Source organism: Andrena cerasifolii, chromosome 14 (assembly GCF_050908995.1).
Source record: "Andrena cerasifolii isolate SP2316 chromosome 14, iyAndCera1_principal, whole genome shotgun sequence".
NCBI classification, from domain to species: domain Eukaryota; kingdom Metazoa; phylum Arthropoda; class Insecta; order Hymenoptera; family Andrenidae; genus Andrena; species Andrena cerasifolii.
This window is the reverse complement of record NC_135131.1, coordinates 7753754-7778403: the sequence shown is the minus strand read 5'-3', so window position 1 is coordinate 7778403 and position 24650 is coordinate 7753754. Positions and strand designations below refer to the sequence as shown.

Here is a 24650-nt window from a genome sequence, read left to right as displayed (position 1 = left end):
CTCGTATAAATCACGGCTGTATTAAAATTACGGCATCGCTGGTCACAGGGATATAAAGGCGAAGCCTTCTTCGCGGAACTACTATGTATCGCGTTTCAAACATTTTCAGCTTAATTTGGCGTTACGAAAAATGGCACGGTCATGCCTAATGACGACGTTAGAGCGTGTACACCACTAACGTTCTCAGTTCTTAGAAACACGCTCGAGATAAATCCAATTATGCTTATCGCGTTATCCGCTTAATACACCGAATTCCTATTTACTAACACAACCTCCTCCTCCCTCCCCCCCCCCCCCCCCCCCATCGACATACCTTCAGCCGAGGACAAGCGCCGCGGATTGTAATTTTGCGCAGTGCCAATCAAAGCGTGGATTAAATCTGTTAATGGCCGGGCAAAGCTTGTAAATCCATATTCGAAAACCGATTAAGGAGATTTTCCAATTTTCCCGCTACCTATTGATTTCGTATGGTTAACGCGATTATCGCACGGCTCGCGGGCGGCCGAAATTAATATCAGAAGGCTGACAATTTGCGTGAATTGCCGTTTATCGTAGTCAAATGAAGCCGAATGAGCCCTTTCGCACTCGATGATTTTCCGCGAAATGTAATCCCCTCTCGCGCTACGTAAACGCGTGACGCGCGTTTACCGCGGAGGAAGAGAGACGGGAACTATTCAGGCGCGAATCGCCGGAGCAGCCGAGATCAAAGCGTGCAGGCGATCTTTCGGTTAGAGCAGCTCTGTTGTTTCGCAAAGTCTATCGTATAACGGATTTTAAAGTTTCCCCGCCATCGCATCTTGTTAAAGGATCCATGAATTTTACATGGATCCCATACATTACAATGATGGAGCAGGCGATAGACAAGTTTAAAACTTCTCGCGGTTACGTGTAGTAGTTTGTTGCATTTTACAAAGGTTCGTACTTCCGTGTAATACGCTTGAGAGTATTAGAACGCTTCTTGGCAGGGGCGTGAAAATGTTTGATCGAGAGGAATTACTATTACAAGGCCTGGGGACCTTGGCGATCGGTTTCCAAATATTATATTTATAGGATGTTTCAGAGTTATGGGCAAAAACTTGAGGAGGTAATAGAAATCAGGGAAAGAATAAAGTATATCTAAATGAATTTGGATCTATCGATTAATCGTTTCTGAAGTACCTACTCAGTTATTTCGTCAAATGCTTTTTATACAATAATAGAATCTAATTTTTAATTACTCGTTGCCATTTTGAAAAGCTGCTACTGTTATGAATAAATTATACTGTAATGAATATATAAATCTGATTAATTCCATAACAAAACCTGTTGTTCATTAAATATTCATTCTTTGGGATAGCCGATTAATTTATCAATTATTAAATAGTACGTGTAATCGAACGAAATAATTGTCTGCTTACGGCTTGAAAGATTGAAGATTTCAAAAACAATTAATTTACAAGCCCATACCTAGTAAAATTTGTTGACTTCTTTTGGTGATTTCTGTTAGCTAGCTTGTACCAATAATTCTGAAACGCCCTGTATATTTGGCTTACCGAGGTCATTGTGGAATTATTTAAAAATTTTAAGTGAACCTAGACGATAAACCGCAGTTGCACTTATTTGTATTTCCGACATGACGCTAAAGCAGTTTTATCAGCGAAAGAAGTACCCATTCTTTAAACAGGACACAATATTCCTTAAATTATCTCGCTTTAGTCAGTGTTTAGTCAATTAGATAAATGCGCTTATCTTTACATTCGTGTAGGAGGTAATTAGACTACAACATTTATTTACCCATTTGAATATTCACCGTTCGTGCCGGCAATTATTCTACTTTACAGTCTACATTACTTTAAGAAATAATCAAATCCATCGTAATTTCTATAGAAATATTTTTTCCGAATTAAAGAGAATAAATACGCAACATAAATTACTTATAACATCTTCCGAAAGACGAATAAACGTCGAAATGGACGGTTCTATTAATTCGTCGCTATGTTCCATATCATAACCACGTTTATGACAGTGTTAATACAAGATTACGTGAATTTCAAAGAGTAAAATCGTTTAGTTAAGTCGAAACTGTTGAGAGAAGTTCTGTCGCGTAGCTACGAACGTTTGAATTTGAGCGCCCTTCGCGCCATTCCCCACGGCAGATGCACGAAGGTCAAAAGTATTTTAAAAATAAGGCCGTAGGCATTGGCAGATTGGTATGGCAGTGGACGTTAAGGGTCGGGTGGCGTTGTAATGGCAAAAAGTTTGCGAAAGGTGAGTAATCGTCGGGACGATAAACAAACGCGGATCATTGGTGTATACGGTACGTTAGTTAGCTGGCGCTGGGTTTAGGTAAATAAAGCCGCGTGTGAGCGTGTTTGAATGGTTAGAAATCGAGCATCAACAAATCGAGTTTTCGCGACAAGGCTCGTGGCTAGACGAGCACGTCCGACAATGGCGCCCAAGCCTCGCGAATATTGACATTGCCGAAAACATTATCTTCGAATATTGGATATTATCATATCCGCGGGTGACACGTACTACGTCGCAATTAATATTCTAACCTTCTTGTAATTTTCGTTACGTCAGTCGACGTTATAATCGTGATCAGAAGTGTTTCGTTGATCGCCGAGGTTATGCGAAAAAATGTTTTCGGCACGTATAGTAGCGACGCGTGAACCCTGAAGGGTTTTACAGTTATACTGCAATGTGGCACATTTGCAGAAGCACGGAGGAAGTTGTGTGGGTCTAGAGTTGCGATATAATCTCCGAGGAGATATCGTCAAGCCGATATAGGAGAGTGTGCGTGAAGAAGGCGTGTGAGTTAACGTTTTAAGGGTTAGGGAGTCATTCTGTAGTCAGGGTGATCATAGTCTCTAGTGTGGACAGCTCAGGGCAGCTAGTTTGGTTGTAGGGACGGGATTGGAGATAGACAAGATGGACCAACAGTATTGTCTACGGTGGAACAATCATCCAGCCAACCTCACAGACGTTCTCAGCTCGTTGCTCGCCAGAGAGGCACTCTGCGACGTTACCCTGGCGTGTGTCGGAGAGACATTCAAGGCCCACCAGACGATACTCTCTGCATGCAGTCCATATTTCGAGAGCATTTTCCTCCAGAATACCCATCCCCATCCAATAATATTCCTGAAGGATGTCAATGACACGGAAATGAAGGCGTTGCTGCACTTTATGTATAAGGGAGAAGTTAACGTTAGTCAGCATCTACTACCGATGTTCCTTAAAACAGCGGAGGCGTTACAGATTAGAGGCCTCACTGATAATAGTGTAAATAACAAGGCGGAAGAGAAAAGTCCATCGCCAGAACCAGAAACGCAAACCGGTGTTAGGCATACAGATTCGCCTAACCTTCAGCCTCTTCCCGAAAAGAGGAAAAGAAAGGCTTCGGGCAGCTACGATGTTTCCCTTAGTGGTCCACCCAGTGAACGGTTCATGTCCGATTCTCAGGTATGTATTTATAAATCTTCTCCTTTTCTGCATGCTCCGTTTAAGTTTTTATTCTTAAGCAATCTACCTGCCATTTATTCTCATATTCCTGTAATTTCTGTTCCTCTCGCGCAAGCTTAGGCGAATAAACAATTCGAATAGGGTAAAGTAAATTGTAATACAGCCCATTGACAATATTATAATTTTCTTCCTTTCTAAATATAGATTACGTTAAATTCTTCAATATTTTCTATTTGAAAAAGATACATAAGCTGTCTATTATAATACAGCGGTTACTGCGTTCGATAAATTCATTATAAAGCGGATTGTTGTCGACGACTCTTAAGACTTCTATACATTTTAGTATCCGAGTTATTAATTAACCCATTTGTGGTGTTTGCATAGTAATGCGTAATAGAGAATAGTAGAAAATTCACGTTTCCCAATTTAGGTGGCTCTCATGAATTCGAAAATATTTAAATCTATCATATTTTGCAGCATAATGAATAAGATAAACATATTCGTCTGTTTATTTAAGGTTTTTATCGCTGTTTGTACGCGTAGAATGCTTTAAAAATTGCGTATACTTTGCGTTGTTTACAAACGCAGTTTCCAATACGAGATTGCCGCAATTTTATTATTTTCCGACAAACACTTTCAAAGCATATGTTCCCGCGCGGTTGCGCGCGTGCGTTCGTGCATGCGTGCACCGTAGCACATGTATAGACACATGTCTGGCCATACAAACTTTTCTTACGTGTAGCGCTTAAATTCGGAGATAATAATCGTACGTCGTTATCAATTAATTACATATGTATGTGATTGCACAGCTTTTGAAATGTATGTACTTATAACCTTGACATATACAGTGAATATCTAATCTGCGGTACAATATATGAATCATGTAGTACGGTATCGACGCTTTTCTCGCGGCATTTTCTTCGAAAAGTTTCGATGTATATCAAAATATTCGCTCATACTTTTTCTCCGTTTTACACAATGCAATATTAGTAGAAATTTCACTGATGACATTTATAACCAAAGGTAATTTTCGATTTTATTCGGCGAGGAACAGTTTTGATTGCATTATTTACAAATTTGCATAAAAAATATCTAAGTCACATAATTGTGTGACTTAATTGTGACGTTTGTACAAAACGCAGTCCCGGATGGTTTCAGTATTTCTCAAGTGGACACACTTTTGATTTACTGTTTCCAGGCATCTTCACAATGTAGTTACAAATCAAGCCCTCCTGTGATTCCAAAGTTAAATAATGCCTTGGGAGGTGAAGTGGAAGATGGTGGTCGACCTATGTCTCCTGTCTCACAACCGCAACCTTCTATCAAACAAGAGCTAGACCACCATTTGCCGGACTTCCATGACAACATCTCCCTACCGGTGAGTAATCTTTTCGTATGGTAGTAAAAATATTGTTACGCCATGCATGATCGGTATATAATTCCTAGCACGTACATAGCGTATACTGGAAAGTAATCTGTAGTTGTGTTTCGGTATGCCTGTTTCTTTTTAAAATATCAATTGTTATTCTCGTACGTACATGCTTTATTTATCTATTTAATTTATCTCTTGGAAGTGATTTACAGAATTCAAGCGATTATCCAATCAGAATCTGGTGATTTTTAAATATTTTGAAGCTCTTACTTTGTATATGTTTAAATATTGTTTTACTGTGATTCTTATTACATTATTGAAACGAATATTTTGAGTGTTAAATGCATAATATATATCGCTCATTAATTGAGAATTTCTTTCAATATTCATTACATATATATAATATCCAAGAAGTAGTCTGACGTAGTTTGACGTAGCGTAGAATTAAATATTGACATCCTTTGACTGACTTTATTTCTTGTATCATGTATTGTTCTCATTTCAGCATGTTATTCTATCTTCTTTCGTTATAATATTTTGTAATCCATGTATATCTTGCCGAAGAAAATTGTTCCTTCGACCATAGTTTCTGAACTGTTCGTGAAACCATGAGACATGCCAAGCATATCATGCCACAAATATAGTTTCGTTGCTGTTCCCACGACTATAATTCTCTATTGTGTTTCTACAACTACTCAGTCCGAACAGACACGGGAAGGAAGGGATGTTGAAATAGACAATAAAAGAAAAAAAATTTGCTTCTTATATGCTGAAAGGCAAAATGAAAGATGTGTTGATTAAACACATATCCTTTCCTTCTCTGTTGACAGACTAGTGTGGAGTGGGAGGTTCGGGGAGATGGGAAGAGTGACGAAACTATGGATGTACAGAATATGACCCAAAACCAACCAGATTCCATTCTGATACAAGTTTCTCGTGAAAACACTATCATGGCTGGAGGTTCTCTGTCTATCAATATGTCAGGGACTACAGCCGACTGTTACGGGAGTTCCCAGAAATATTCGCAAAATCAGTCTATGCCTCTAAAATCGTCTTCGTGCAAAAGCAATAACGCAGTGTCGCACCACCTATTGTTCGATTCGTTGCCCGACAGCGTGAGCGTAAAAAGATCCCCGTATAATGACGATGCGCATAGGTCGATAATAGTGAATCAACAAGGGATGTCAGTAATTCAATCGCCTCTGTGCAATGTTTCGCATCGGTCTATTCCAACGAGTAAAAAAACGGGCAGATTCAAAGTTGGCTGGCTAGACATGTATTCCTGGCTTCAGTACGACGAAAGGTCGAATCTTATGTTTTGTAAATATTGTAGAAAGTGGAGCGATTCGATTCCTGAAATACGCACTTCATTCGCAGCAGGAAATGGTAATTTTAGACTCGAAATCGTGAATCATCATGATAAATGTAAGGCACACAATTTGTGTGTTGCCAAAGAAAGTGAAGCAAAGGATAGTTACACTTATATCGTGGATACCTGTTGATTTTACGTCAGTCGCAACTGGCTCGCGATCAGCTACGCTCAATTAAAATTCGGCGGGCTTTCAGTCATCACGAGATAGCGCTTCTGGTCGAAGAAAAACATTTTTTACACCCAATTATTACAAAGCTATGCGTGCATGTTTTACATGTTCGTGATTATTTAAGACTGTGCGAGTGATTTAACAGTCATATCACATTCTTATGGAGCATGAGTGTGTATTATGTGCATCCTCTTCACAGTATGACTTTGCCATAGTAGTTGGACAATTCCGTTTAGGGTCGTCTTCCTTTTTCTATTATACCCAACGTTATTTTAACATCGAAGCAGTACCTATATATGCGAATCGCAATTCATGCGTGAACATAAACTCGGTAATGTGCATTTTTTCGATAGAATTTTTAAAGTATCCATTGCAGTAAATGAAGTAGCTTAATCCATATATTTTTCCCAAGTATTTGTGTGTATTCAAATTACGAAACCGTCGATACACAGAGTACTTAATGGACTTTATTTGTGTTCTGTAGGCTCGGTACTTCTCGTAACTTCTGGTTTAATATGTACATATAGGAACATTCTTTAATTTTTTACCAATGGCTATAGAGGAATAATATATTTATAGTAAAAATAAATATGTATCTAGTAATGATTAAAGCAGACGAACTGTGCCTTTACGAGTCGATTAGATATGGATAGAAATCTTTGAACTCTGTATTTTTACCCGACGATATTTATGACGCGTTGTATATCGTCACTATGCATTGTTAATCCTGAAATAATATTAGAAAAGAAAGAACTGCCAAAGCATATGCATTTTAAAAGTGTTGCCCTTCTGTGATGGATATTCTCGCGTTGAATATAAACGAAAACTGAATACTTTTATCGCGGCTTGTCCTTTATGAACGCGATAAGTTAATCTTCCCCTTCACTTGTTACAATTAAGATTGAAGATGTAAATAGCAAATAAATGAACGATTATTATAAATTCCATTTATTATTATCCGTATACTCTAGTTATTTACGGAGTATTTTATTTATATCGTCTTCAAAGATTTTCAAACCCATCGAGTTTCTGTAATACTTTGATCCGCGAAAAAGAATCTGATACTATTCTCATTAATAAATACCGTTGCAATTCATAACTTCGTCATTCCTTCCACCAGCATGCGTTATTTTCACTCTTGTCTGTATTTGACATTATAAATGATTCTCGTGTGGTCAAATCCTCCACGTTTGAAAGTGATCGTACACTTCTGACTCCAGGTCATTCCTTAATTTGTCATAAAACACGAACGGGACAATAACCAAGCACCGACTGCAATAGCACAGAAATGGTTGGTTAGGCACGTTGTAGCATCCCTTTTCAGTGGTATTTAAAATATGGATGGTGTGGTGTGCAGGGCCATCCAGGCGGGCTGCTAGGAGAGGAAGGAGGACCCACAGCGGGCACGCTCGGCGATGGCGTGTCGGGGATCGAATCGTCCGAACCCCATAATCCCCCAGAAATGGTCGACGGACTCGATGGTAAGACCACCAAACATCTATCATTACGATCAAACTTTCATTTAGATATCACGCACTTCCCTCTGCACGCTGGGACTGCGCCGCGCGAGCCCCAAGCCTCGTAGCCGGCGCGACGCAACAAGTAACGCATACAGCCGCCGGTAATCGGTTTTTCCCGCGATTGTTCGCGGGTTGTCATCCGCGGATCAACAAGTGCCCGATGCGGCTTTCGACGGCCGTTAACGGAGCAGCGGGGGAAATACGTGATATCTAAGAAATCGAGGGAGATGTGCATGCACGTTTGCAAGGATTTTTGCGCGTCGAGTCGTACATAGGCGTACGAAGCGAGCATCCCTCTATTTCCGAGTCTGGCAAGCGTAGTGAGTGGTAACTACTCTTTAGAAAACACGAACAACTTTCTTGTTGGATGGATGTATGTCCTGTATGTGTATGTATATACATATATGCATACATGGGCAGTGTGTGCTTGTATATATATATGGGTATACGACACAATTTACATATATATATACATATATGTATATATATATATATATATCCTTGGTGTTGTGGTGATGGTATCGTGCATTTGCTATGTTCACTGTGGTAGTTACAGACCCGTAAGTGTGTGTTTAATATACACGTATAGGAGTATCTAACAAATACGATGGTTTGGGCAAAATGGTATCGGAAAAGTGGAGGGCAGTAATTTTGTTAGTATCAGCAAATGGACAGTACTCCCTGTTTGGCTGAATTTGAGACGGTGTGTGACCGATGATTGCGAGTACGTGGTATCCCGTATGTGTTGCGTTTCTGTTTTTGCTACCCTATACATATACATACACATCGGTGGGTCGGTGTATGATGCGTGACAGAGTATACATACTATAACGGAATCGTCCGGCAGTGCGACACGCGTGTGTGTGAATGCGTTGCCCGCGTGGCAGAACATGTATATACGTGTGTCACATGTAGATTATAAATCACGGTGTAACTCTGTAAACGGAACGTATATACATATATATGTATATGTATATGTATGTATATATACATCACTACAGCGGGATTCTCTGTGCATGTCCTTTCTTTTACACACTGTTTCTCTCTGTCCTCTTACAAAATACCTTTTATTTTATTCCACCACATCTTTACATATATCACCGCGCCAGAACCGATCTTTACTATTACGTTCTCACGTGACTCTCTTGCGCTGTTTCTCTTTTTTTTTGTTCCTCTCTCGACCCACGAGTACACCCATAGAGGCACAATCGCCCGCACATAACAGAAGGACATAGGCATAGACATACATGTACACGAGCAAACGGAAAGATACTATAGTAACGAAATTCAGCGCCTCGCGTGCGTTACGTAAACGATCGCACGGATCGGTACGGACGTCACCGGATCCGATGGCAAGAAGAGTGACATAACGCGATCGTTTCTGCTGGTAGCAACGATTACTCTTGAGGCGGCTCTCGTCGAGAGTGTCTCAAGGGTATGCTCGTCGTGGCGTCAGTAGCGAGGAAAAAGAACAAAAAAAAAAGGGGGATTCTGTTGCTAACGCGACGGCGTCCGTCTGAAACTTTTCCGAACCTGTTGGCGCTCGATCTCGTTGAAAATCGTCGTTGTCGTCGTCGTCGTCGTCATCGTTCATCGTTCATGATCGTTGACTCGAGAGCCGTCGTTGCTCGTCATGGACAAAGAACCGAGTCCGTCTGCTGTAGGCAACGTTGCGCCAGATCCCGACGTTTCCGCGTGTAATCCGTGCGTATGGGTCTCTTGTATGGAGCTACGTCGATGAAAGAGGAATAGCGGTAGGATGAACTTTTCGGATAACTCGAATCGCTTTTTTCACCCCCGATCCTACGAATACGAGCGTTCGCTCGAGGAAAGTATTACACTGTCAGCAGTTCTCTTCATCAGTGGTTCTTCCGCTTGCGTTGATTCTTTTAACGATAACTATCTTTTCGTCTTCATCTTCTTTTCTTCTATTCTTTTTTTTTTTATTGTCGGTCTTCTTTCTCTCTCACTCTCTCGCTCCCCCCCTTCATTCTTTTGCTTCTGTTCTATTCTACATCTTGTTGATTTGTTCCTTTCGGTTGTGTGACGACATGTTTTGTGCTAGCTTTTGCGTTTATTTGTACTCTTGACAGTGATGAGACCAGTAGGTGTGCGCTTATTCTTTTCTTTACGTGATTTGACGTTTAAATTGGTTTTGTTACGAGTAGGCATCTGACATAGATAGAGTACACATATATATATATTTCCACCGAGTGCGGTGCTTCTGAGACTCTATACCTTCGTAATTTCTGATTGGAGAACGTAATTTGACTTGAGAGAATCCCCTCTTTTCTGCAACTCTTTGACTTGACGTAGAGTGTGACTTTTTCTCTGAACGGTGTATTACACGTTTCCTTTATATTATTACGTCTTGTATCTTATGATGAGTCTGGTAGAGATTGTCGGTAATCAGAGTGGCATCCAACTAAAAGTTATACATTGAAACGGGATGATCTTGTATATTCCAGGAACATCAGGAACTTGCAAAAAAGAGAAGGATATAAGTAAAGACAGTCAGAATAAGTTAGAGCCCCCGGGCCTCGCCACGGAGTGTTGTAAGCTCTGCGGCAAGAGCGTAGCGAACATAAAAAAGCACATGAAATCGCATTTCCCCGATAAATATCAGTGCCAGATCTGCATGATATCGTTAACGAGATCGGATAATCTGAAAAGGCATATTAAGTTGAAGCACGGAATACGAGAGGGATCGTTGATATCGCCGTTCATGCGTTTAGAGCACAAGCACTTTCTAGCGAAATCGGAACCAGCTTACCTCACCTAGAACGTATCCTGCACGCACGCGAACGGCGGAGAGTAAAACGCGGGGCCAGGCCGTCTATAGTCTAAGGTTTTAGCGGAACCTTTTCACGGAGGGGAATGCACATGGATGTGTATAGTGCGTGCGGGACATCGAAAGAGGATGCTGAACCGAGAAATTGCCGCGGTGTTCGTTGCTCTCGCGTTCCGTGACGCAGGGAGGACAAGATTAGTGTTAATCTACTGTTCGTCGGGTCAGTTTTGTAACTCGGCATTCATCACTTCGCCGAGCTAGTCCACTCGGTTTACTTTTAATCGTCGTATTCTTCGTTTAAATTATTCTCATAACGAATCCATCAAAAAAAAAAACTATTTATTGTCGTACGTCTCTACATTCTAATTACTTTTAAGGGTTTTACTTTCCTTTACTTGCGAGATAAGTGTTCGGTCCGCGCCTCGGTTGAAGAATTAGAGGCTACCTACCGCTAGCTGCCCTACGCTCGTAGAGTCGATCAGCTAGAGATCTCACGTCGGAGTGCTTCGAGTACAAATGAAAGAAAGAGAAAAAAAAATAGAATAAAAAAATAAAGTCTGATAGTGTTCGTAGACTACCTCCAGCAGATGATATCGTCGCGTACGCGCGACGAAGCAGTACCTTTTTCTGTCGAGCAACGCGAAATCACGGTTTCCAAGTGTTACTTACACGGCACGGAAACTGGACGGAACGGAACGGAACGGAACGGTTCCGCCCCGAAATTCGCGGTCGCTGTTAATATACGCGGCGCATGGAACTGAGTTTTACCGCGCCTCCGCAGCTCAGACATTCATTTCTGCCACAGAATTTCGCCCGGCAAGAAACCTCGAGATATTGCCTTTGATTAGATTTGCATAAGAGAGAGAGATACTTCGAACGTTTAAACGTGCACGGCGCGTTCTATGCTTTTCGGGGGGATGATGATTTCCAACCGCGAGGAAATTCCCCTCGAAATTGCTCCTACAGTTTCGTTAGCAAGTAACGAGACGCTGTGTGTGTGTGTGTGTGTGTGTACCGTTGGAGCATTTCGTCCAGTTCCATGCCCGGTGTACGATCAAAACCTGTATCTCGTAATATATACATATATACGCATAGGTACATGCCAGTCCTGTTCCGCAGGTGGAGGAGATCAGTATTAAGCGAAAACTATTTATATGCATATTTAATAGATCATATATTATATTATTATTAATATTTATACCGTAGGTTGTGAAAGACGTCGAAGACTGAGTATAAAACTGATTCTCTTGTGGGCCGGCGAGGCTCTAAAATAGTCATGATGAACTAGTCTCTGTAGCCCGAAGGCTGTTGCAAGAACAGATTTTTCATAGAGGGGGTTTTTTTATGGTGCCTTTCCTTTTTAAGTACAATACTCGACTATTCAATAATCGATAATCGATATATATATATATTTTACACATGCAAATATATATATATATATAATATAATATAATAAAAAACTACGGATATAATATACGCCCCGTGTAATGTGTAACGGGCGCGCGACACGGTTCCCTTCTTCTATCGACAGTGCATGACATCTAATAATCGAGCATCGATCTTTCTGGCGACGCTAGTGCGCGCACACTGCCGCTCCTGTATGTGTCGGGTGGTAAAAACCCTTCCCTTGCAGTGAATCCGATCAAAGCGAATAGAAAAGAGAGAGCTCGGGGGAGAGCAGGCCGAGCGCCAATTGAATCACCCCGTTGATGGCCGTTTTTCACACACGCCTTTTCTCTATTTGCAGATACGACACTTTTAACACCTCAGGGCACTGAGTGCGCGCCGCTTACGTACATTGAGAAAGTTAATCTGTCGGACTATTTCGAAAAGTTGCCGTACACGTACACTAGCAAATGCAAAATATGCGGTCGGGTCGTGTCGAACGCAAAGAATCATTACTTGACCCACAATCCGGGCAATTACGTCTGCCCCCTGTGCGGTTGCCGTAGGACCCGCCTGGATAATTTGAAGGGTCACATAAAACAGAAACACCCCGAGATATAAATACCGCAGAAGTCTACTGGCAACCCTTGCAAACTTGAGCTTGCTTCTCTCCGCTTTTATCTTCTACTTTCGTCAGTTTTACCCGCGGGGCGTAGGCAAGAAGCTGTCAAGAGTTTGCGGTGGTCGTTGGAACGCGTAAAGGGAGTCGTGCGATCGCCACCGAGATCTCGCCGTACACTTCACCCTTACCTTTTTAGTTTCATTCGAACAGGAAGGAGAGCGTTTTTCACAGCTTGCCCTTTAATGTTATAAGGTCGAAGAAAACCGATTGGAGGGTTTATGTTTAAGATGCAATAAAGTCACTCACTAGGGACAACATTTCACCCTTCACTCGTTACGCTCTCGAATTCTTGAACGCTTCTTGTTTCTTTAGATCGCTCGTATGAATATCGTCGCACGCGGTCAGAGGTCGCTCTTCTTTCGCACTTCGTTTGCGTCACGCGACTGACCTTCGACAATCGTTTCGCTGGCACTTTCCTTCGTTCGACAGCAATTCACGGTGAAAACGTGGTCGTTATAAGTTATAATCCACGAGAAACGTAGGGCGCGTAAAGCATGCGGGAACGGACGCTTCTTTCGCTCGAACGGCGATGCTAGTCACGCAATACGGTCGCGAATTACGAAGCTTTTACGACGGGGCGACCGAGGAACACGGCCCCACCGTGTTCGGCCCCGTGATTCTGTACTTATTAAATCGAAGGAAACGCGGTGTCCCGATACCCGTATCGATCTCTTCTCGCGGCAGATATGCGGATTTTGGGACGGACAAGCGTGCCGGAATTTATACCAATATTTAGTAACGATACCGAGAACCGATATAATCAAAAACCAATGAGAGAACTCTTAAGGAAAAGTCGTTCACCGTGTGAAAGAAAAAAGTGAATCGTAATGTCGGTTAATTGAAGTGGCACGTCGCCTTCTGCTCCGCTTTGATTGACCATTCGCCAGACACCTTGATTAATTTCATGAATTTCTCGCGACGCTCGGCGAGGGAGAATCTCTTCCCTACACCTGGGCGTCATCAGGCGAGACACGTTGTCACATCTCGACTAGAACCAGCTACTTCGCGCCGCAACTCCTCCGTCGGCCTTTAACGGCGCAGGGAATCGGTGGGTTCGTGCATTAGTAGAGCAACGACGCCGGTAGAAGCCAAATGGAAATTAGTCTTACGCGACTTTGCGACCGTTCTCCTCCCGGTCAAAGGGCGTTTCACGATTAACGATAAAAAGCGTTCCGTCGTTTTCCACCCGCCCGTGACGAAGACACGGTCCATCTGCTCCGCCCCTCCCGCCCCCCGTTGCATTTAATTACATCGGGCTCCCTTCATTAACGTAATTATTCTTTTTCCACGCATCTTGCGCCCGTAGCCGATCGATCTCCTTCGGGAGCTGTCGTAGCTCCTTTCTATTTTTCTTGCGTCTTCCTGGTTGGCAGCTTGTTAGGTATGTAGCCAGGGCCCCCCTAAACTACCACCTTCAACAGCTTATTTATCCGTCATCGTGCGATAGAAATTGTTCGAGGGAAATGCGTTTCTTTTGATCTTCGCAAGTCTTACTTTTCCAATACGTCAAATTGGTTGGGATAGCTTTTTTTGTCGATACGATGTCGAGGTAATCTTGAATCTGAATGTTTGTATGAAAAAGAAGTTTATCGTTCATTCATTCCTTTATGCGGTACGGTAGATTTTGCTGCAGTGTAAACACCGTTTCCAATATACGTTGGTTGACTGTTGTATGACGTTACATATATATTCAAGAGTTTATCACTTTTAGGGTCACGATGTCGTGGGTCATCCAAGCTTTTCCTTAGCGTCACGATATTGTGTATGACAGGAAATACCAAGATAGACATTGCAGAAGCTGTGCGAAATATTAATCTCATTTGTTCGATTTCTTTTTCAAGGTGCAACCATTCGAGCTTACACACACGAGGCAAATCCATCATTTTTTTAAGGAAGCATACTAAAAGTCAAAGACTCGACTGACACACTTTCCTTAACGTCGAATTTCGAGCGACGCCGCATCGAAATGGTAGATTCGTGTACCAGATTTACACGACACAGTTTTCCATTCCCATTTCCATTTCCATTTAGCGTAACACGGTTTCAGAGTTTGGCTAAATACTTTGGCCAAACAGACCCGCAGTTCCATCCAAACATCTTTCTGTATTACCTGAAACGACGAACTTAACCGAACTGCTACCGTGTCCGAAATTCTTCAGCGCGGGATTCTAGTAATGCCAGATACGCCTTGCCCATTTCTACCCATTCCGTTAAAAAGTAACGCATCCTACTCACTCGGGTCTAATAACAGACTTAGTTCGCAGTCCGCGAAACATCATCCCGAGTTTAGCGACAAATGCCGGTACCTAACCGCTAGACGTTCTCCATTTTCAACGTCCACCCCATTCGCGTTGCACATTAGCGTATCCACCAATAAAATTCCGTTGCACCGGGAGCCAGCGCGACAGGCTCGCCTGTCGGATTTCCGCGGCGGAGTATAACGCTTCCGTGGCCCCAATTACGCAAGTCATTCACCACCAACAAACGTTCTTAGCCGTGGTCGATTTTTTCCTTCCGATCGACACCCATTTCCATCGTCTCCAGCGTTGTTCGCTCGACCGTTCATCCCCGATACTATTACTTCCGCCTCGAAAATCACTTCTTTGGTCTCCTCGTGCAAACCAGCAGCCGCGCGGGATAGCGTCTATCGATCTCGAACAAAGCGGCTTCGAGGACGAAACGGCGTATTATAGCTCTCGACGGTTCGCGGGGCTATCGGTTGTTTAATATTCTCGAGTAAGGGGTTGGGGGCGAAGAGGGTCAGAGAGAGAGAGAGAGAGAGTTCCTCGTCGGTCTGGCAAAAGGGGTAATGTACTAGAGTACTAGACCAAGAAACTCGTGGGCGGGAGGCGGAAGGTCCTTTCCGTGATAAGCTCCTTAAAGGCATATCTTCTCGCCCTTATTACAGGGCCGTGCTTCACGGATGAACGATCGGAGTACGAGTCGGCGGAGGTCCTCAATAAGAGGATCACCAAGCGGAGGCGTACCCCGCTGCAAAGAGTTTCGTTTTCTCGAGCACGCGACAAGAGGCTTTCGCCTTTCGTCCTCGAGCGTGCCCGCGCTTCCTTTAAACTCCGCTAGCTTAGCCAATGGAGGAGAAGAGCTCCTGTGGCTCGTTCTTCAACTCGCCTCGAAACTAAACGTCGCGTGTCTGCGAGACAGCCAGCTCGTCAGAAGTTGCGAGCAACTCGATCCTCGCAAAAGTAGCCTGTTCCTCGGCGTGATTCATCGTAAGCACCCAGCGAGCTAGGACATCAGGAAACACTTCAGAGCCTAGCCTCGCCTAGCTGGGTCTCTCCTTTTGTGCCTCGCTCCTGCGACCTTGTAACCTTTTCGGTTTTACCTGTAACGAGAGACAATCGCGAGATACGTCCCCTGTACAGGCGCGACAGAGTTTGTTTCGTTCGCGTGGTTGTTTTCCCGGAACAGTCGCGACGGCATGGACATCCGAGTGACCGAGTTTCGCGAGCTCCCGAGATCCCCGCGCGGCAATTATTCCTGGTGGCTGCGGCCAGTATATCCTCGGGATTTTTCTGCCATTCAGAAACTTTTCGTAAAACTTCTTCGAGCATGTGTGTATTTTTCCAGCCGTATTCCTGAAGCGTGGCTCCTCTGAGTTACGGACCAGTAGCTTGCTGAGAGTGTCTGGACAATTAGCAGTTCGATTTAGCGGCGTAGAATTCGGGCGCATCTAGATTAAATGCAGTAGATAACGGACTATCCCTCGGAACTGGATTGAAAAAGTTATCCTAGACACGCTGATTAAATTGCTGCATCCTTCCGCGTTCAGCGATTTAATGCGCGCACCTGTTTCATTCCAGCTTCGAGTCGTCGCCATGTTCTCGATAATAATTTCCCCATGCTTAATACACTATTTAATAGCTGTTAATCCCTTTAGAATTCCGCGTCATTTGAATCTCGAATTATTCAGACGACGAGCATTATTCGAACGTCGCATTTCGACCAGCACGTTTGTTCAAACTAAATGTTTGCGCACTAAAATGCACGGACAATATGAAATTCAGATTTAAACGCACAATTCAAATCCACCGAGGAACTCAAGGCTTGTCTTCTTTGGCCTCGCCTCTACAGCCACGTGCTCGAGTGCTATTTAGGCTTGTGTTAGATTCTGCATAGACCAGGCGAATCTTCTTACAAAGAATAAATTTCTTCGGTGAGAAGTTTATCAGGATTATCTACTTCGCTATTGCTATTCAATTGCTACACATTCGCACACGTATTTTTTCAATCAACACTTTATGGTCATACATTCGAAGAATACTGGAATAAAATGGAATCGTAGAACCACGTCCTCAGGCTAAACACTATTCCTTCAGAATTAAAAATTGATTTTCCCCAAGATAAAGCATCGTTCCAACAAATGTTATAACTCATTCACCATGCAGTTCTTTTTCATGGAAAATCATAGTTGTCCGTTACGAGACACATAGCACGCAGTGTGTCCAACAGTCGTTATATTCAAACTCCTCTGCCCCTTTTGTTTGCCCATTCGCGTAAAGCCTCGAGCGTGTCGTTCTTCCCGCTCAGGCGGGCTGCGCGCGATCAATCAGCGTTAGTTATTGACTCCTGCCCGCCCGGATCCACTGGCTTAGGCGAAATGATACGTTATGCGGGGCATGCTTTCGAAAGTATCGCGGAAAATTTATAGATTCCGTGCACGTGAGAAGGTGGGATTATTTTTAGCGTATCGCCGTACGTTTCGAGTCCCGTGCAGGTTGTGGCAGAGAACGGAACTGCAGCGGGATATTTTCGGGACCGTTAAATGCTAACGGGTTGCCCAGAAGTTACTTGAATGAATATGTATCTCCTTAATTCATGTTCGCGAGTAGCTGGATCGGTGAGCGTAACTTTACGTGGTTCACCAGCCGCGAGTTCTCTGCTGTTACTTTTCACCCAGGGGGGCGAGGTGACTGGTCCGTCAGTCGCCCTTCAATCTTTATTTCCTCGTAACTGATAGTCGCGCGCCGACCTATTGTGCCTCAGATCCTCGCCCTGGCGCGAGCGTACCGTGTCACCTGGTTTTCCAACGAGGGGAAAGCATCCATGGGGGTTTGCTCGCGCGATGCGGAGAGTCGGAGGGAATCGTCACCGAACTATAGCCTCCCGAAACAGTTTCTACGGCAGTTGCACGGCCGTTCCGTTGAATCCACACACGTACACGACGCTGGGGTTGGCCTCCCCATGCGTGCACGTTAGGGGAAGCCGAATGCATCGGCGGAGTACAGAGGGAAGAGGGAGAGAGGGGTCGGGACACATGTAGTGTTACTCTCACCGACCATCTTTATCCTAGTTTCTCCATTTTTCTTACTGCTTCATACTCTCTCTTCCTCTCGTTCTCACTCTCGCTCTCCTTTTAATTTCCGCGGCACAGTTGCGTGGAAACGCAAACGCGATGATCGATGTCGGTGTATGCAACTGTCGGGTTTCGCGTTGCAAAGATCGCGCCGTTGTTAAGCTCTGAAAGGGATCCCTCTGTCCTTTTCGTTTTCCCTCGCACGCTAATCAACTTCCACCCCAATTTCCCTCTTTCTCTCTCTCTCTCTCTGTCTCTCTCTCTCGCTCTCTCTCTGTTACAGTGTTGGCCAGTGGTGTCTCACTGATGAGAGAGGGGGTTGCCCCGCAAGGTCAGGCAGCAGGGGTTCCAGCTGCCCTGCTGGATGCCTCCGCCCTTGCAACTTTCCGAGCCGCGGAATGCTCGTGCAGGGGAGAACGGGCGGTGGTGGTGTGGCGTACTGGTGGTGGTGGTGTGCGGGCCATCAGTACGATATGTTTGTCCGGATAACTGGGGACGGTTCTATGTCGTTCTCTCAACTGCACAGCTGCCCTCCATTGTGGCAAGTCGGTCAGCAACCGACGGCATCCCGTAAGATCACGCTCAGAAGGGTAGGTCACGACCTGGACCCGTCTCTCTTGGATGGAAGTCGGTATTCAGATGCAGTGGTCGATGCGTGTCAACCATTTTTCCATTGTTAGCCGCTAATGGTTCACCGTCGTCGAAGGGGGAACGGATTCTAATGATACGTTTCCAAATCATTTGGCGGTGATATTCGAGTTAGAGCTTGTTGCGGGTGGAAGAAATGTACTTGGGGGGTTGCGTCTGGCAAAGCTGCCGTGATTAGGCTGATGTTCACTCAAGTGAACGCTATATCTTTTGGGGCGCGAGGTACTAATTGTGGTTTTCTTCAGTGGTTACAGGGTGGTGTTCTTAATAGGTTCACCTTAAAAATTATATCAGTGTAAGTGGCTTCACATCTCTGTGAAGGGTAGTATCGTCTACGTTTCCCTTATTTCATTTTATTTCATACTACTTAGCGTGTTACGTTGAACCTTACAGAGTAATTTTCAGAATACGGAACAACATTTCGTTGCTCGTTCTTTCTAAGTAAAATTCAAAAGTATCCAATAGCAGACGTCGTCTCTTAAAGTCTCAAACTTGAAAAGCAGCTATTGACACCCATCAATTCCTACATGCCAAACTCATTTCCATCCAAAAATTGCTCGTCCTGGTCGTGATCAACCCTTATCAGTCTAAAACTCGCCACTATATTTGTAGTTGCGTGACGACGCGCAGCAATGACTTAAAGACACCCATCCTAATCCTCACGATCATTCATCACCTAGCCATACAGCAATGTGCTACCTCTGTAATAGTTACTCCTATCTAGTATCTTTCATCTAAACGCACGGTTAATGCCTGCGTAGCATACTTTACAGAAACACGCATACCACACTAGCCATTCCCTCAAGTTGCAGAAAATTCAGCCCCAAAGCCAGTACCTCTGGATAGACACGCGTTAGAGTCCCTCGCTTCTGTCTCGATTCCAAGAGCATCTCTTTCAAGGCACTCTTTCTATTTTCGTGTATGACTTCCACCGCTGGAACGTATAAATACGTTGGAAAGCGTTACGGAAAAGCAGCACTTCGGTTGATCATTCTCTCTTTCTCGGGAGGTATAATTATAACCCTGCAAAGTAATCGAACTTTGGCGACACCGAGCTCCGCGGGTCGCAGCATCGCCGGGTAGAAAGTATCTTCTGGGCCTCTCGATATCTTCTTCCCCCGTAATGTCGTTTATTCGCAGAAACGATCGCCACGAGGCGAACATTTCGATGCACACTGGAATTTTTACGTGCCTCGGAGCCACTGGGGATAGGTTCTGCGAGACAAAGGATGAAACGGAGATGGAGGTCGAATGATCTCGCCGGGAACCGTTTATTCGAAACGGACCGCTTCGAAGTTGCAATCGGCTTGATTAGCTAATACAGCTGGCGAAAGCGGCGATAGCCACAACGCCAGCTCGGAAGCTATGGATCGTTTCGGAAGGTGGCTCGGTTGGCCAGCCCTTGGGCGTGCCAGTTCTCCGTTTTCGGCTCGATTTGCCGCTCCATACTTCTTTCCCATACCGATCGATCCGCCGGAACGCGCTTCTGGAGGAGGCACGCGTGCACCTGCATCATCGGTAGCTTAGGGTGAAAGGGACTTTGGCCTGGTTTAGGAAGCACATTCGCCCTGATTCTCCGCGCGATTAAACCCTCGCATCGCCGTTTTGATCTCGTCTAGGCGGTGCGGAGAGTGCTCGCACCGCACCCCAGTCTTCTGTAGAGCGTTTCAATTTGAAATAACGGCGGAAGCGTTCGCAGTACGAAGCTGGCCGCTGAAAGCATCGGTGTCGGAGATTCATTGGTTACGTTCAAACAGCTGCGAAATTTTCTGAAAATTCCGGAACGCCTCGGCGATTTTTCCTAAGTGAAATCGTTCCCGTTTCAATGGTATCGCTCTGACGTAACACCGAATTTCGTATCGCGCGAACGAAGCGTGTGCCGAGCGAGCCGCCGTTTTACATACATTGTTCACTCCGACGCGTTGAATGTCTTCGGCTAGGAACCGCTTGGTACCGAATGGTCCCAGCGTTGCTGCTTCGGATGGAATCTCTATAACGAATCTTCGGAAGTTTTACAGTCGCCGCGTGGACCGTGAACGCCGACGTCGTTCCACAGTCGATACGGCGATCGATCCCTCGTGAACGACTTTTCCTCTCGACCGAAGTTACACCGTCCGTTGTTAAATCCGGCACGCCACCCATCGTCGACCGTCGCAAACCGCGCCTGTTCGCGCCGCGCAAGTGCTCCGCCTCTTTTCCTGACCTGTTCGACAAACGAGGGTTCAAAAAAAAAAAAAAAAAAAAAAGGAGAACAAAAACTGAACGTGCCATATACGCCTGACTGTCTGCACCAGCGTAGATTAATGCCAAGTATCGTAAGGTATTTAAATTAACCGCTTCTGGAGGACCTAACAATTACACTTAATGTACCTAGCAATTAAAAATCCTATATAGATATATATATAATAACTAGGTATGGATAAGCGACGAGGAATCGAATGAAACAAACAAGAAATTTTTTTTAAATATATTTATATATATATTTATATATATATTGTAATATTTTTGTACTGATGACCAGATTTGTGAAATAAATACTTATGCTGCAATCCAATCCACCGTGGGGCCACGGGTGTGTCTGTATTTTATCGCTGACGGGAATTGTCGCTCGATACCGTTGCAAAACACCTCGAGTCGGGGCTATTTTTGGGAAAGGGGTGGAATAAAGAGACACGAAAAAGAGGGGTGCTTCGTGGTCGATGCGCTTCGACGCGCCGCGCTGCTGATACACGCGCGGAAGTTGTTCTTTCGGTGGACCGTGAGGCGAACGGTAGCGCAGTCACGTTTACGGGAAAAAGCCATGTTTTGTCTGGAAAAAGAGGAGATTCTCGTTTACCTTTGGAGAGTGGAAACTCTTCTTGAAACAGATGCTTCTCCTCTCCGTTTTCAATGTCTATTAATCTCATATCTATATATATCTCTCTCTCTCTCTCTCTTTGGCTCATTCTCTATTTCATTGTCTGTCGTTCTTCCTATTTGTGTATTTACGAGATGAACTGTGTATCTGCCTTTGTCGTTCATCCTGAGAGAGGCACACACGCAATGTAACCGTTAACAGTAACTCACGCTAACGCATTCCCATCGGTGAATCTAACATATCTAACCGAAGAATCCTTTACTAACCAATGGTATACTCTTTTGTACTTACCAGTTTTGTGTGCAAGATGTCCTATGATGGGTGGTACATCCGGTAAGCAGGCGATTCTACTTGAAGGAGGTACATCGAAATCGTGGAATGGACTTTTTATTCGTATAGACGCTCGTTTTGGGGACAATTGATTTTGAAATCCGTCGAGTGCGAGACGAGTTCGTGAATGCTCGCGATAACTTCGAGAGGCGTTGCACAGTATTAATAGTTATTTTTCGTGAAAATCCACGAGATCATACTTCTAGTAAATGATTTTTAATAGCTGTATGAACTAAAAAGAGGATTGGGAGCTCCTAAAATACCAAGAATTTCTTAGGTTCCCGCAAAATGTACGGTTCAACAAGACAGTTTATTACCTAAAGTCAGTACGTTTATCCTTCTGCACGGATTCTCAGGGTCCATTTTCTCGAAACAGAGCGCCGCGCGAGAAATTTCTGCTCCACGTAGGCATACTTTTGCCTTCTTTTTCTACGAAGAATCGCCTCCTCTCCGTGTTGCGGGGGTTGTTACGGGGCAGCCCGGTGTCTGTACAGTATATACATAAATGTGTAAAGGAGCGTTGTACAAAGTTCTCTTGCAGCGAACGCGACGTCGTCGGCGGGTCGACGGTTAAACCCTGTAACCCGGGTGTGCAGGCTGCTCCCCCGCTACCTTTGAAGATCCCTCGAAATAAAAGCGCACGGGACTCTGCCGGAAATCAGATTTTATTGAAAATCGAACCAGCTGCGGGACGTCAGAAGTTTTAACGTCTTTTGAGCCGGCGGCCGAGGCACCCCTTTTTGCCTAACGTTCCCAACCACTCCCAGCCCTGCTGCCCCTCACGCCCTCCCCCCCTTTTCGCTCCCTTCGCCCTGCCCTTCGGGGCTCATCGATCGGAACTCACTGAAATGACCTTTTACCTTCCACCGGGAGGAGCCTAGTGCCTAACATATCACGCAAATATTCTTCAAATTGCACGTTAATCGAGGAACTGAAGGTAGCGTGAGCGCAGATGTTGATCGATACGTCGACACGTTCTATCGAGAGTACAGATACTTGACAACGTACACGTATTTACCCACACATACACAGGCACACACATACGTACGCCTGCGCTCGTAGACAAACTCGAGGTACCTAGGCGCGCGCAAGCACGTTCGTGCATATATGCATACACATACTGAGACATGCTTTGGGATACTTACTATTAAAATGGAGTCTCTACCACTGTTATCTCGAGCGCTAGTCGAGGAAGCTTGTTCCCCCTTGGAGTGATGAAAATAAAAAGATACCTCGTTCTCGTTATCGACACAGGTACACGCACCTTGAACTACATGCATCCACGCAGCGCGAACCATTTAAGTCTTTGAGAGAACATCGATCGGTCCCTCGGATGATTTCACCCTTTCTCTCTCTCTCTCTCCTCTCTCTCTCTCTCTCTCTCTCTCTCTCTCTCTCTCTTTCTCTCTCTTCTCGTCTCCTTTCGCAGGACTCCATTTTTACAGATCATAGAACACCTCGAATGAAACTTCCGTTCCGCTAGTGGCTAGCGATGGGAGCAAATATACTCCGAGTACAAGTTAATTCAACAGTTCAGCATCATCGTTCCGGTCGAATCGAATCGCATTCGTGAAGATAATTACTCCGTCCGAAGCATGGGCTGATTGCACAAGTCTGATACGTTTCGCGCAGATGGCATCGCCTTTGTTCAGGGGCGGGATTATTACTTGAATTGTGGTCGGGTCGCGTGGGCTTGGAATGGCGATTGTGTCGCAATCGAGAAATCAATTGTTCAGGGCAGAGAAAAGTTTAGGTATTATTATTTCTCTCGCACTTCTATTTACGCGGGGTGTGTGGGGGGGGGGGGGGGGAGAGGCAAGTTCGCAAATGTTGAAGACAGGGATAGGAATTATGTATTTCAGCTGGTGAACGATTCGGTTTACTAGACGACTGATCTTTAACGAAGAATTGTATCCAGATTTTTGCAATCAGTGCAAATGTATTCCTGAGATCGATTTCTATTATGACGATACCGGAGCTCGAACGAGAGGCACCTCAGACGTAGCCAAAAATATCGAATCTTTCAGGAGTATTCGAACCTTATAATGTAGAGTGAATCGTTGAAACGATCCGAGAATCAGTCCTGTTATTATAAGAACGTGAACTTTGTTCTACAATAGTAATGTCAGTGATTGCAAAGAATATATCGCAAAAAGAAATATTAAATACATGAAAATCAAAGTTACTTATTTCGACAGGGTTGATTCGCAGACCAACGCGAATTTAGAGATTCGTTCATTTTTGCAAACAGTATATATCCTGAAATTCCTCGAGCTCATTTTTAGATCAGCCTATATATTATCCAAGGCCTGTCCAAGTGTTCGGATATAGTTTGAACACTTTTGGCCAAGCTCCACTTCCGCTTGCAAGTAGTTTCATCATTTTTCGAGACGCTCGTATAAGGTTCGACCATTATTCCATTACGGTTCGATCCCAATTACGCGCGCATTTATCATTCCCTTAAGCCGTAAACACTCGTGCAGTATTCAAAACTTGTTTCGCGTGGTTTCGATAATACTCACAGTACCACTCGATTCCGTCACCACTCGCGCCTCGGTACACCCAGTCGACGATTAATAATACGCTTTCTATCGATGCGCGTTCAATAAGTAGTTGCCGGTTCGTTCGATGCTGCTCCCGAGGAAATATTTTATGGGTAGATTCTGTCGATACATTTCGCGGTGGCGGAGAGGAAAGGAATGCTAAAGTTTGAAACGAAGGAACGAGCCTGATAGGTGCCCAGAGGTGTTCTGTGTATCGCCAGGTTG

The 24650-nt window shown here is 44.4% G+C and overlaps 1 protein-coding gene and 1 long non-coding RNA gene across 19 annotated transcripts in view; one reads left to right on the top strand and one right to left on the bottom strand.

Moving 5' to 3' along the window:
• Positions 1–24650, top strand: part of LOC143376405 (uncharacterized) — a 67640-nt gene that overhangs the window by 13990 nt on the left and 29000 nt on the right. For 2 of the 18 annotated variants that reach the window (XR_013087086.1, XM_076826692.1), the window contains exons 1-4: positions 1935–2247; positions 2888–3441; positions 4640–4819; positions 7712–7835. Coding sequence is in view for 17 of the 18 variants with exons in the window: in XM_076826692.1 (XP_076682807.1) it covers positions 2136–2247; positions 2888–3441; positions 4640–4819; positions 7712–7835 (970 nt within the window). In the remaining variant the exon portion in view is untranslated. Of the gene's footprint in view, positions 1–1729; positions 2297–2328; positions 2793–2887; positions 3442–4639; positions 4820–5643; positions 7395–7711; positions 7836–10342; positions 12389–12412; positions 17094–18330; positions 21250–24650 lie in introns of those variants that run through there. The other 16 variants (XM_076826697.1, XM_076826695.1, XM_076826688.1 and 13 more) reach the window with 14 other exon arrangements.
• Positions 21396–23318, bottom strand: LOC143376406 (uncharacterized). The gene is made up of 3 exons (XR_013087087.1): positions 23028–23318; positions 22200–22368; positions 21396–22136 (listed from the first exon to the last, which is right to left on the bottom strand). It is a non-coding gene; the product is annotated as an uncharacterized LOC143376406 (long non-coding RNA).